Source organism: Camelina sativa, chromosome 2, assembly GCF_030686135.1.
Source record: "Camelina sativa cultivar CO46 ecotype springtype chromosome 2, ASM3068613v1".
NCBI classification, from domain to species: Eukaryota; Viridiplantae; Streptophyta; class Magnoliopsida; order Brassicales; family Brassicaceae; genus Camelina; species Camelina sativa.
The window spans coordinates 4,441,594-4,456,339 of record NC_141881.1 but is presented as its reverse complement, the minus strand read 5'-3'; the positions used below and the strand labels follow the sequence as shown (position 1 = coordinate 4,456,339).

General features: G+C 31.1%; 1 protein-coding gene and 1 pseudogene across 1 annotated transcript; both read left to right on the top strand.

The window, feature by feature from the left end:
* On the top strand, positions 1-650 carry LOC104717452 (putative lipid-binding protein AIR1B). The gene has a single exon (XM_010435023.2). The coding sequence runs from the start codon at positions 61-63 to the stop codon at positions 400-402; it is 342 nt and encodes a 113-aa protein (XP_010433325.1). The 5' UTR covers positions 1-60; the 3' UTR covers positions 403-650.
* Positions 651-6,808: 6,158 nt separating this feature from the next.
* Positions 6,809-7,569, top strand: LOC104717446 (putative lipid-binding protein AIR1 pseudogene; annotated as a pseudogene).
* Positions 7,570-14,746: the final 7,177 nt, after the last annotated feature.

The window sequence follows — 14,746 nt, the reverse complement described above, 5'->3', positions numbered from 1 at the left end:
CAATCTCAAACAAACTTAAACTCACTACTACTTCTTGAGCCTTTTCACCTCCACAAACAAATGGCTCCAAGAACCTCCCTTGCACTTTTCCTTTCCCTCAACCTCCTCTTCTTCACTCTCACCTCTGCGACCACCCCAAGCACAGGGTCTTGTCCTAAAGATTCTCTACAGCTCGGTGTTTGCGCCAATGTGCTCAAGCTAGTTGACTTAACATTGGGAAACCCACCTGTAAAGCCATGCTGCTCCCTCATCCAAGGCTTGGCTGACCTTGAGGCTGCAGCCTGCCTCTGCACTTTGCTCAAGGTTAACATTCTTGGAATCAACATTAACCTTCCCGTCAATCTCAGCGTACTCCTTAATGTTTGTGGTAGAAAAGCTCCAACGAACTTCCAGTGTGCCTAAGTTGAATACTTATGAAGTCTTGGAATCTACTTTCTTAAATTCTTGTTTTATTTAAGGTGATTATTATTTTTATTTTTGTATTTTTCTTGAACTGTTTTAAATAAACGTACGTTCTCATGCAATAATGGATAATCGGTTTGTCTGTGACTGTGTTATCGGCAAATATGTACTCCTTTGCTTTATTGTTCCTCCATCTCTTCTTTGTAACCGTGTCTTTCGAACTCGATTAATAAATTCACTTACTTTTTTTTTTTTGGGCAAAAATTTCACTTCTGATTATAATTAAATTTTAACATAGCAAATGAAAGAGCCCCAATATTGGAAACTGTATACTTCACACTTCGTTGCAAACTCGTTCCTTCAGATCGCCTGCTAGGGCTTATTACCACATGGTCGGTACACATACATATTATTGATCATTTTGCTTTTACATACATATATCATACTTATAAGTTATAACCCTAAGTACTCAGTCTAACACAGTCTTGTTACTCATTTGCCCACTCACCCTATAAATACCGACTAATACAAATTGGAAAAAATGTCAAAAACAAAAAAAACATGAACTTTCAAAGTGTCCTTTAAATCTTAAAAATTTTATTGACTTTTAAATAAAATAACTAAGTTTAGTTGACTCGGCCATTTAAAGCTTGACATTAAGTTTCCGTTAAAACGATAATGACGGAGTTTAATCTCCATTAAATATCAATCTACGATTTAATTAGATATATAGATAAATTGTTAATATACATTTTTGTGAATGTTGTTGTGGCCTACCGGTAATGTTTATGTTTCGATTGTTCAAGGAAACGAGGGTTCGATCCCTATATGGCCCAATGTGACCCCGGAAGAGACTAAATCCGACTTGGAATTGGCGTTGGGGTCAACTGTGTCTCCACTGTATTGGGGCTAGGCTTAGAGAAACAAACTAAAGAAAAAGAAAAAAAATACTACATCACTTACGTATCGAACACAAAGTTTACTCAGATAAAAATGTAACATATACATTACCAGTAGGCCACACCAACATATTCATAAATGTATATAAACAACTTCTATATATCTAAGTAAAACGTAGATTAAATTTTAACGGGAAGTTAATCCCCTCGTCATCATCGTTTTAACAAAAACTTAATGTTATGGTTTAAATGGTCAAGTGAACAAAAATTAACTATTTTATTTAAAAGTCAACGAAAACTTTAGAATTTAAATGACATTTTGAAAATTCTTATTTTTTTTCTTCTCAAATATGAAAGTTCTTGTTTTTTTAGACATTTTTCCTAATACAAATTCTCAATAACTTCACCAACCTACAGTGTATGTGCGGGGAATGAGCTATAGAAAGATAATTATGGTAAAATAATTAATGGAAAGTTAACTGTAGTAATATATCCTTATTTAGAATAAGCTACGTACTCTGAACTCTAGAACATGCTTAATAGAAGTTATTTACCAAAATGCCGACCGTTTCAAATGCTAAGTCTGTCGTTCAAAACACTATAAACACTTGAAATTGCCTTTAAAGACAGACCTCACAATGACCTCATCGGACTCAGTGCCGTACTAAGGCAAATTGTGGCTTAGAGCGGGTAAATAAAATGTGGCTTTTATTATTAGAAATATAAAAAAAATATATATTTTAAAGACAATAACGGTGAAAGAAAAAATATTCTAAACCACAATTTTTCTATCATTTTCTCCTAAAAAATCATTCACCAAACTCACATAATCAAGCTCTAAAACCAATTCTCTTTTTATAGATATGATAGCTAAAGAAAGGTGAAGCAAAAAAAGTTTATGAGTTGAGTAGACGACACAGACATGGTGAATAATCGTGAGAAAAATAGGTTATCAATTGTTCACTAATCACTATTCTTAAACCCACGAGTAGTTTCCTTTATTCTTAACAAGATTAAATCCCACGTATACGACAAATTCTCAATATTAAAATTTGAAAAATAAGTTAAATCATCCATGTAATTATATAAAATTATATTAAATATGCTATCAAATTATTCATCGATTGAAAAATTTAAGAAAATTACATTAATCTTTTATTTTGATTCTCATAATTTTCTTATATTATTTTAATTACTAATTTTAACACATGAAATTTGTATATTTTAATCACTTTTCTGTATAAATTTCTTTTTACTATATGTTTATAACAAATAATAATTGCAATTAAAGTACATATATTTTTCTTATTAATTGCACATATTTTTCTTATTAATTGCATATTTTTCTATTAAAATTAGTAATTTAATAGATAAATTTCCTATTAGATTTAGTCATATAATAAATTACTTTTGGTTTTACATACTTTACAAAAATATTAATTATAATCTTTTTATTTTTAGGATTTTTTTCATTTTTCTATAAATTTAAAATATTCACATGTGTCAGAATATTCTCGATATACTTGACACATGTCGCGATTATATGAATTACTAACTGAAAAAACTAAGCTTTATACAATAAGATTATCTTCCATTAGTATTATTGTTATTAGATTTAGAGTATAAAACATGTGTAGAAATTTTCTTATATATTAGATTTATTAATATTGTCATGGGCTGCTCAAACCAAAAAAACCCACTTTACATACACATTTATTTTATCAATTTAAACACATAAGTCTAGATAGAAAAAAAATGTGACCTAACAAATTTTTAATTTTTGGTGGCTTAGGGCAATTGCCCTTTCCTCTTACCTGTAAGCACGGCAAATCTAAAAGCTGGTTAAATCTCAAACGAAACTACAAAAGAGTACTTAACTAATATAAATGGTTTTTTTAACCAAGAATATAAATATTAATATGTGAACTATATATAGCGCTATATTTAATATCATAAAATCAAAATCTATTCGTAATAAGTCAAAAATTGATCATTATTTTGGTTTGATTTGGGTTAGCATATGTCGGACTATAACACCATATTAGAACGTATGTGTTTCCGATTCAAAACCTATTAACAATGAATAGATTAAACTTTAGGATTTTTGTCCCAACCAATAATATTAGATTCTTGAAACACTTAATTTTTGAATTCACAATTTCTCTTCTTTATTTTTTTTTAATCTTTTCGTTTATTTCAAATTCTGATTCATTAGCCCGTCGAGGATTAAAAAGAATAATTACTAGCTCTTATAACCTCACCTAATTTGATTTGTGAAATAAATTTTATCAAAGTCTGGATTTAAGTCACTTTCTTTTTCTCTCTTTTGAATTCTGACCTGTTGAGAACTAATTAAAGAATCATTTTCTTTCATTTTAAATTTCTGACCAGACGAGAATTCGAAAGAACACGCTACAAGAAAAGAGCCTATTTCCAAAATCAAATCAATCCTATGTTCTTTCTTTGATCTTCAAAATCAATTTTTTCTTAATTTCAAATTCTTTTTTTTTTTTTCATTTTTAGATTCTAACCCGATGAGAGCTAGCTACAACATCACTTTCTTTCATTGTATATGTGAACTTAATTAAGTTGTGGCGAGTTTCGATTATTATTTGTGAACGAATATTATGAAGTGCGGTTCATGTTTTTTTGGTAACAAATAGTCAAATGCATGAAAACCTAAGCATCATATTTATAGTATTTTACTATCGATCGTTTATGTGAATCAAATCTTTGTACTTCCCATTAATATCGGGTCAACTTTCAAAAAGAAAAATATTCAACTTCGTTTCCACTTGATTATTCTATTTGATCATTGATTATATGCCATTATTACAGAAAGATTTACTACACATTTACTTATTTTATATTACCTGAAAGATTTCAGATGGAAACATAACTCAATCTCCTGGTGACATAAAAATTGTTATGTTCAGTAAAATTTAACTTCGCCTTAATCAACAAGAAGATGATCACCAAAATATTATTACTAGCAACTTCTTTCATTTTTCACGTCTTTTAGAAATACTATCTAGTTAATCAAAAAGGAATTCATTATAAAAAATAAGATAATTAGAATATAATCGACCAATCAATTTTATAAAGAATTATATGGCATGATGATTATCATATTGTTACTAGCCTGTTGAAGGGAATAACTAAATTCTCGATCTCTCCAGCAGCTACTACCCGTGAACCACATTTTGGCATGTTCGACCATATTTAATAATCGAAGATGATAAAATACACCAAACTTGTTATTTATTCAGCAAAGGGATAAAAGTAGTATATATCCCACGTACATCTCATTCAATATAGAAACATATTATTCGAAAGAGATATAACAACGACGATTTTGTTTTTATAACACCTTAATATTGAATCTATTTGAACACCTTAAGTTGCAATTGGTCGTATAGTATCCAGAAATTTTAATGTTAGATGAATTTCAAATTTTTGTTAAACCATATAATAAATTGTGACAAGTCTAACACTGAAATTATTGGATAGGGATATTTCTTTTAAACCAAAAAAAAAAAAAAATCCAAACTAGTCCATCTGTCCATCCTGTAACCTCTATTATACGGAATGATTTGGTAAGTCCAACCATTTGAGATTACTAAAACAATTATCACATGAAAATGAACGTCATAAACTTTGTCTGCGAGTGAGATTATGTGTAGCGAGTAAATGATGGTTCAGAAATAATGGTTATATAAGTCTGGCCCGTGACAAAGGGATTTGTTGAAGGATAAGATATGTTCACATGGACAAGCGTGAAGGAATAAAGTACAATCATTCCATTTTAGTCTTTAGATGTGCTTACTTGAATATATTGGCTGATTGAGGGTGCCAAAAAACTCACACAAATAGTTGTCTTAATTTAATTTACGACTTTATTAATAATAGAAACGAACGTTTAATATGTTCAAGTTTTCTAGTTATGAAAAAGAAAACTAGATACATTTTTTATAACTTGGTGCTATACTAAATTACTAATAGCTCTGAATATTGTTCTTTACAAACATAATATACTCCCTCCGTTCTAGTTTAACTGTCGTTTAAGGTTTTTGCACACAAATTAAGGAAACTATTAAATTTTATGTTTTGCCCTTCATTAATATATTTTATAATTTTTTCATTGGTTGAAACTTTAAAGCAGCAGGGATAAGATTGGAATATTCATCAAACATCTGCATTGAAAATCTAAAACGACAACTAATATGAAACAAAAATTAAATCCTAGACAACTAAATTAGAACGGAAAGAGTATAAAATAAGTAAAAAGGATGTATGGAAGTTTGGCACATAACCTCTTGGTTAGTGGAAGTTCCCTTGGACCAAGGGTTGATTAATGCTTTTATATCAAGAATTCTCGGGTTTGACACCCATATAATGGGACCAAGGGTTGATTAATGCTTTTATATCAAGAATTCTCGGGTTTGACACCCATATAATGCGATTTATTAATTAGTCTGTTGATTTAAGAGACAAGTTTACATGAAATCTCCAATAAAGCACAATTAGAGCCATATGCCGTGATTCTACGCATAGAGGAGAAAAAAAACATCGTCTATCAAAGAAATAAGTGTAATATGTGGTGAATCTAATAGAGTCAGAGAAAATTATCAGTAGTAAGTAACAATTCTCATAATTTACATTACATAATAAATTAAAACGATAAAAAAAACTTCTGGGTAAAAAAAAAGAAGAAGAATCAAGTCGCCATGGTTCTTGGGTTCGAGTCACCTTGGCCATCTGGCCGTGGTTTAAATTTGGAATATTTCTGAATGTGTATCAGAATGCAAAACTTTGTAGGATTAGTCTTTGAGCCTAAAATGTTTTTAGGATGTCCACGGTCATATATATATATATATATATATTTAGTATTAACAATAATAATAAAAATGTGTATGTATTCTAATTGGAAAAATGCACATGTTTTGAAATAGTAAACAACCACATGTAATATGTATAAGGTAGTTCAAGCAAGATGATAAGTTTGGGATTTGATTATGCTTCAAAAGAATAAAGTTTTTTCAACAAGTCGTATAATTTCGTTATCAAAGAGGGCACGTATATTCGGATATAGTATTAGATTACAAGGGTGATATCCAGTTTATGAGACTTTGCACAATTAATTTCTAAAACAAAATTGATAGATTTATTAATACTTTTGATAATCGTGAAGGCTCGTACATATATTGATATAATTCGTAATTATTTGGGAGTTGCCTAGTTAATTAGTTTAGAGGATCGACATCAACCACCGAATTTTTTTTATGGATATATAATTTCTTACCACCAACTAAGTTGCTAATTAAAATTAGAACCGTGAATACCCATAGAGATTACCAACTAATTTGAACAATGATGACAATTAAGTGTTCTTTAATAATCAAATCAAACCTATAAAATAAATAGTCATTAATTTCCTAATAAAGACAAATTATCAATTAAACCTTCACATCTAATGAAAAAGCCTATAAATACCCACTAAACATTTACATTTTTCTCCACCAATCTCGAAGAAACTTAAACGCACTACGACTTCTTGAGCCTTTTTAACTCCACAAACAAATGGCTCCAAGAACCTCCCTTGCACTCTTCCTTTCTCTCAATCTCCTCTTTTTCACTTACACCTCTGCAACATGTTCCAAGTGCCTCCCCACCCCAACTACGCCAACCACCCCAACTACGCCAACCACCCCAAGCTCAGGGACTTGTCCTAGAGATTCCCTACAGCTCGGTGTTTGCGCCAATGTGCTCAAGCTAGTGGACCTAACATTGGGAAACCCACCTGTAAAGCCATGCTGCTCTCTCATCCAAGGTTTGGCTGACCTTGAGGCTGCAGTCTGCCTCTGCACTTTGCTCAAGGTTAACATTCTTGGAATCAACATTAACCTTCCCATCGATCTCAGCATACTCCTCAATGTTTGCGGTAGAAAAGCTCCAACGAATTTCCAGTGCGCGTAAGTTTAAATACTTATAACGTACCTATAAAATAAATGAATCATACACTTTATGAATTGTGGAACCTATTGTCTTATCTTTTGTTTTATGTACGGTGATTTTTTTTTTTTAATCTTTTTGTATTTTTTTGTATTGTTTAAAATGAACGTACGTTCTCATGCAATAATGGATAACGGGTTTACGTGTGTAATCGGAAAGTTTGTACTCCTTTTCTTCACTGTTCCTATATCTCTTCTTTGTAACTGTGTCTTTCGAATATGATTAATAATTTAATTTTAAAATAACAAATTAAAAATCCCTATTGGAAACTATATACTTGACATTGCGTTCCAAATGCTTTACTTCAGATCGCCAGCTAAAAATATCCTAGGCGCTAGGGCTAACCACATGGTCGGCACACATGCATACATATTCTTGATCATTTTGGTATTTACATACATATATCCTTGTTAATTATTATAACCCTAAGTTGTATTTAATTAGTAGAACTACTGTAATACAGTCTTATTACTGATTTACTTACTTACTCAAACCAGCCCACTTATCATATTAATACTGACCAATACACTCTCAATATCTTCTTCATCAATCTCAAGCATAAACAACACTCCAATATTATTAGGGTTATATGATGGGTTTAGTATGTTGGGCCTTTAGCGTGTTATTTATGTCAATTGACGGTTTGTGTAAACCCTAGATACATATGCATAAATAAAGTTGTCACCTAAATCAATAAGATCAAGTCAAGTTGGGTGTTCAAGACCTTCTCACCAACGTGAGGAGAAGTATTAGGGTTATATGATGGGTTTAGTATGTTGGGCTTTTAGCGTGTAATTTATGCCAATGACAGTTTGTGTAAACCCTAACATGTATAAATAAAGTTGTCACCTAAATCAATAAGATCATGTCAGATCAATACCTAATTCTACAAATATAATTTCAAGGCTAAGAAAAATGGCTCTTTAGAAACTCTCTTGCCATTTTACCTTGCCTTCAACATCGTTCACCATCGTCTTCTTTTCCCTAACGAAAGCCGCCCCCTCCCATCGTCCACCATCGTCTTCTTACAAACCAAATAGCCAATCTCAAGCGCTTCCGCCATCGAGACATGCCCAAAAGATTCTTTGGACGCTCGGTGTTTACGTTAACGCACTTAACTTGTTGAATGTGGCATTATGTGTTTCTCCGCTTACGCCGTGTTGCAGCCTTATTGACTGGTTGAGGTTGACATTTGGATTGATCAATTTCTTCATCAAAAAGCTATGCATGGTACACTGTTTATAGCAACTAGCAACAGGGGTTATAGAATAGTGAAAAAGGTTATAGACTATATTATAGAACAAGCTACGAACTCTGAACTCCAAAACTTGGTTAATAGAAATTGTTTACAAAAATCAAACGTCATGCCTCACAATAAGATCGACGGACTAAACCCAAGAGTAAGTTTAGTTTAGAATATTAATGTTTTATATGTGAACTATGTATAGCTGTAGCAAGTTCGTATTATGGCTGTTATATTTATACAGATTATTAGGTTTGTTAATATTCATAATCGCGTTTAAAAAAAAAATATTCATAATCAAAATTAATTTGTAATGAGTAAATTGAATAATTATATAGAAAAATAAAGTAAATTGATCAATTCCTTTGATATAATATTTTAGAAGTCATTTGATTATGGATGTGAGATTTTCAACACAAATGACTCTTCTAACTATTTATCTCGACTGCATTGTACTATAACATAAATTTTGTTATAGTTCGGTAGGATCCATTTTATGTTGTGAAAAAATTCACACTAATTAATAGTGAGTAAATTGAATATTTATGTCCTGGAGAGTATTCAAACTAATATTTTAAGTGATTCGTGAAAAATCTACAAATCATATGTTATTCACTCATAGATTTTAAAAAATCTAATGAAATCCAATGTTATTGAACTAATGATTTAAAAAAACTAATGAAATCTACCTAATTATATTGTTATTGAAAACCGTTTGTGGATGTGATTTTGATGATTTTAAAAGAATTTAAAAGAATTTATTTAGTTAAAAATATATATATATATATCAAAATCTCATGGTTTTAGGTGGATTTGAAAATTTTTTATAATAAATCATATCAACTTCCTTAAAATCATCAAAATCATAAAAAAAAATTCAGAAAAACTCAAATCACTTAAAATACTAGTTTGAATACACTCCGTTAGGTCTCGTCTCAATCTAAACAAGAATTAGTAAAACGTCCATTTTTGTTTCTTAATTTATCTTTGATTCAAATTTTCTTCTAAGAGTTTTGAATCTTTTTCTTTATTTTTAATCTTGGACTGGATTAATTTGCTGATTTTTTTCTTTTTCTATTACTCATTTTATAATTTTGTCCCAGTCTAAAATTATATTCTTTCTTTTTAAAATTCTGAATCTGACCCAGAGAATCAAAAAAGGCACCGATATATTTGTATATTTTGAACACAAGTATAGCGAGTTTGGGTTATGATTTGTTAACGAATATTATGAAGTGTGAACCATGTTTATTTGGTATAGTATTGGTTATGTGAATCAAATATATGCACATCCCATAAACAAAAAGGTCAACTTTCAAAAAGATAATACACAAAACGCTCAACTTGCTCAACTTCGTTTTCACTTGTTGATTGTTTTTGAGCATTGATTTATCATTTATGCCATTATTATGTATGTAACCGTTCAGAAATATGTTATTTTTTTATCATTTTTGTACGATATTCTACAATATTTACTACACTTCTTACTTATTTCCTATTAATCGAAAAATTCAGATGGAAACAAATATTAATATTTTTTTTTTTGCTAGAAATTTTTTAAGAACTAACTTTGCCTTAATCAACGTAAAATACGATGATCACCACAATATAATACTTGGTTTAAACTATTTGAACTATATATATAACTTCTTTCACTTTTCACTTCTTTTTAGAAATACTATGTAGATAATTAATTAAAGAGAAATTTTATTATTAAAAAAGAATATAGTTGATCAATATTATGAATGCCAGAATGATTTGGTATGATGATTATCATATTGTTACTAGTCCGAAGGAATAACTAAATTCTCGATCTGTTCTACAGCTAGTTCCCGTGAACTATATTTTGGCATGTTCGACCCGATAATAAAATAAATACCACTTGTACACGATACTATGTTATTTATTCAGGAAAAGGATAAAAGTAGTATGCTCTCGAAAATATATATATATATATCTCATTCAGTATTAGATAATAGAAACATTTAATCCGAAAGAGAAATAACAACGATGATTTTGTCGTTATAACATCTTAATATAGATTATATTTGGATCTACTTTAACAAATTTTTAATATATACTGTATTATTCATATTGGATTGGAGGAGATTGGCCGCATAAGTATTCCTAAATTCTAAGTTACTCGAATCGGGGTTTAATTTTTTCCACACTATAAAATTTTATGAGCTATCACCTCATTATTGTGTTAAACCTAATAAAATGGGGGAAAGTCTGACATTGAAATTATACGATTGAGATATATAAATATATATTTAAAATCCAAGCTAGTCTATCTGTCCATCTTGTAACCCCTGTTATACGGAATGATGTGATAAGTAATAAGTCTAACCATTTGAGATTTACTAAACAATTATCACATGAAAATGAAGTCATAAACTTTGTCTTTGTTTGAGATTATGAGTAGACTAAATGATGCTTCCGAAATAATGCTTCAGAAATAAAGAACAATCATTGGCCGTTTTAGTCTGACTTTAATTTGTCTCTTTTAAAGAAACTAACGTTTAATGGGTTCAAAATTTCTAGCTATGAAAAAAAAAACCTTAGATACATATACTCACTTACAAGAAAATTTGTTAAAAATACCCCTTTTGATATATCCCTTTTCAAAAATACCCTCTTTTCTGGCCATTTTTATTTTTGCCCTCTTTTAATTTTTAATGGCCATTTTACCCTTAGATGAAAATTATTTTATTCAATAAAAAGAAAAACAAAATTTCCCCGCCAAAAAATTTCCGACATATTTTCCCGCCAAAAAATTTTCGAAAAATTTTCCCGCCAAAAAAATTTTTTTCAAAAAAATTTTGATACAAATTTTCGACAAAAAAATTTTCCCGCCAAAATTTTTCCCGCCAAAAAATTTTTACAAGGTTTTTAAAAAGTTTTATAAGGTTTTTATAAAAACCTTATAAACACATTGTAAAGGCTTTTACAAGATTTTTTAAAGAGTTTTAAAAGGTTTTTTAAACAACTTGTAAACGTTTTTACAAGATTTTTACAAAGTTTTTAAAAGGTTTTAAAAGGTTTTTAAAAGGATTTTAAAAGGTTTTCCTATGGTTTTTAAAAAGATTTTTAAAAGGTTTTTAAACACCTTGTAAACGCTTTTAAAAGCTTTTTAAAAGCATTTACAAGGTTTTTAATAGCATTTACAATATGTTTAAAAACCTTGTAAACGTTTTTAAAAGCATTTATAATGTTTTTAAAAGGTATAAATTTCAATATTTTTGGCGGGAAAAATTTTCAATTTTGGCAGGAAAATATTTTTTGGCGGGAAAAAAATTATGTTTTCGGGAAAAACTTTCGATTTTGGCGGGAAAAAAAATTTTGGCGGGAAATTTTTTTTGGCGGGAAAATATTTTTGATTTTGATGACTGTACATTCTTGCTGTCACTCAAAAAAGGATAATTTGGTCATTTTGTATATAAAGAGGGGTAGTTTTAAAAATGATCAACATGAAGGGATATTTTTAAAAAGAGGTATGAAAAAAGGGGTATTTTTGAGAATGCCCCCACTTATAACGTACTCCTTTAATGGGTAATATATTTGCTTATTACTTGGTGCTATACTAATAACGATATGAATAATTGTTCTTTTCTAACGTACTAATATAAGTACACTCTACAAGGTCACAATCGAGTAACTGATACGAGTCATTTTTTACAAATTAATAATATAATTTCATTTTTATAATTTAATTTAATTATGTCAATTAGTTTTTGATATTTTTAGCCTTAGTGGCTATTATTAATTTGTTTTTTGAAACATATATTTGTAATGGCATTTGAATATAAATATACACCCTTATAAAGGTTATTTTTATTATGTACTTCCTAATCAATAAAGAGGGGATACAAATTTGGCATAGAACCTCTTAAATAGAAAACAGTAACCTATAAGATGATTTCACCGTGCTTCGGGAGTCATTTCCTTTATATTTTCTGTCTAAAATCCTTCGCTCGTCAAATTTGAAAACAGATTGTCTTGTTCGGTATTTCAGGTCGTTTTTAGCTGCAACTTATTTTATAAACTCTTTTTCCCGGTTTGCGCTACCAACTTTGAAGTTCTTTTCTCATTAATTGTTGGTTTACAAAAAGAAATAAATAAATCAATAATTGTAATAGTAGAACTGTAGAAGTGTGTATGTATTCTAATTAGAAATTGCACATGTTTTGAAATAATAGATAACCACATGTTTTGAAAGAAACAAAAAGATCTTCCTGTAACAAAAAGGGTACTTCAATCATGGTGATAAAGTATGGGATTTGATTATGCTTCAAAACAATAAAGTTTTTTCAATAAGTCACTTAATTTGGGTAGTGAAGAGGGTATGTGTAACGACCCGGATCCTCGGTAGAGACAGTGTCGAGAATTGTCGAGAGACAGTATCGAGAGTTACCGAGAATCAGTATCGAGAGTTACCGAAAATCAGTATCAAGAGATGTCGAGAAACGGTACCAAGAATTGATGATACTTGGTATCAAGGAATGCCGATGGATGCCGATACTTGGTATCGAGGAATGCTGATGAATGCCGATACTTGGTATCGAGAAATGCCGATACTTAGTATAGAGAAATGCCAAAGGAATGCGGAAATCAGTGATGGTAGAATCCGACGATAGAACTCGATAGGTTAAGGAGATTGGATGGAAATGGAGAGTTCGAGACTACTGAAGTAGCGAACATACGTTTGAATTGAAGAAAGGGGATCTTCGGTTCAGACGATACAGGCCTGTAAGTTGCTGAATAAAGAGAAGAGAGGTTTCAGTACTTAGTCCGAGAGACAGTCCGAGTAGCATTAGGAATGAAAGTCCTAGTGATAGTGATAGTGATAGTGAGGTGGTAGTGATAGTGAAGTAGGCTATCCGGAAATGATTGTATCGGTGAATGATGGATCAAGCCAATGGACGAGGATGGATCGATTAGACTATGGGCCGATAGGTGGCTCAGGGACTCGATAATCTTGCGAAGATTTAAGCCGACTCACGGGAAAGGAAACCCGAGAGAAATGAAAACTCGCAGAAAAAGGTAAGGTGATCGGATAAGGATAGATGCAAGAAATAAGGGAAGCTAGGGAATGATAAGGCTTATCGATCTAAGGCAACTTAGGGCGGTTTAGTCGACCCTATATAAGGGATGGAACCCTTAGAGATTCTCTAGTTTCGCATAACACATCCGAGAGCTGCCGCGAGAGAAAGAAAGAGTTTCCATCGAAGCTTAAACAGAGAGATCCTAAGTCTAAGTCGAGAAAAGAACAATAAGTATCCTTCCACCTTGATTCGTCGATGGTTATGGGTTATACATCGGATATTAACGGTGTTGATCTGTCCGTATAGAAGTGGGGATCAGATTTGGGCATAGGAACCGAGAGTTCAATACCTTAGGTCGATACCAAAGATGAGTGCGAGACTGTGGCCGAGTTCCATGGTTGATTTTCTTGACCTGCGGTTTATTTAATCTCGTTAATTGCTTGTCTTGGTTGATGGTTAATGTGTTCTATTGCAATATGAATGGTGGTTGGTCTAAATGACTTAGGCGACTATCCGATGTGAATTGTTTGACTTGCGTGACTTGATTAAAATTTACCCTGTATTAGTTTGAGATCGTTGAACTGAGCCTAGTGTGACGGGATGACCGCTCCACTAAGCAAACATTGTTTTCTTACGCCTCCTTTTAATGGACGCAGGAAAGAAAAGGTCCGATGGTCAGGATTATAGTGGCTGACCAGCTCGTGTGACGGAGGCAAGGGAGGAAGAGGATGGTGGCTTTGGGTAGTTTAATTTATGACGTTATCTTTTAAGGATTGTATTGTTACCATGCATGGGATAAGATTATTTGCTAAGGATAATTGAACCTCGGAATTAACTAATGAGTATTTTTAAGTTATATTACCTGATATACATTATTGCTGCTAAGTCTGGTCGAACGAACAAGTAGAAATTCATAGGCCCTAAGAAATTTTTTATATCAGCCGGTACATCCGTGTACGGGTTTTTAGGGTCGGGGTCTTACCATATGGGTCCGATATATACAAAGGTCATACACAATTTATGAGGATTTGGACAATTAATTTCTAAAAAAAATTAATATATTTATTTTGAATAATATCGTGAAGGCATGTACATATTGATATAATTCGTAAATTTGGGAGTTGTATTGTTAATTAGTTTAGAGG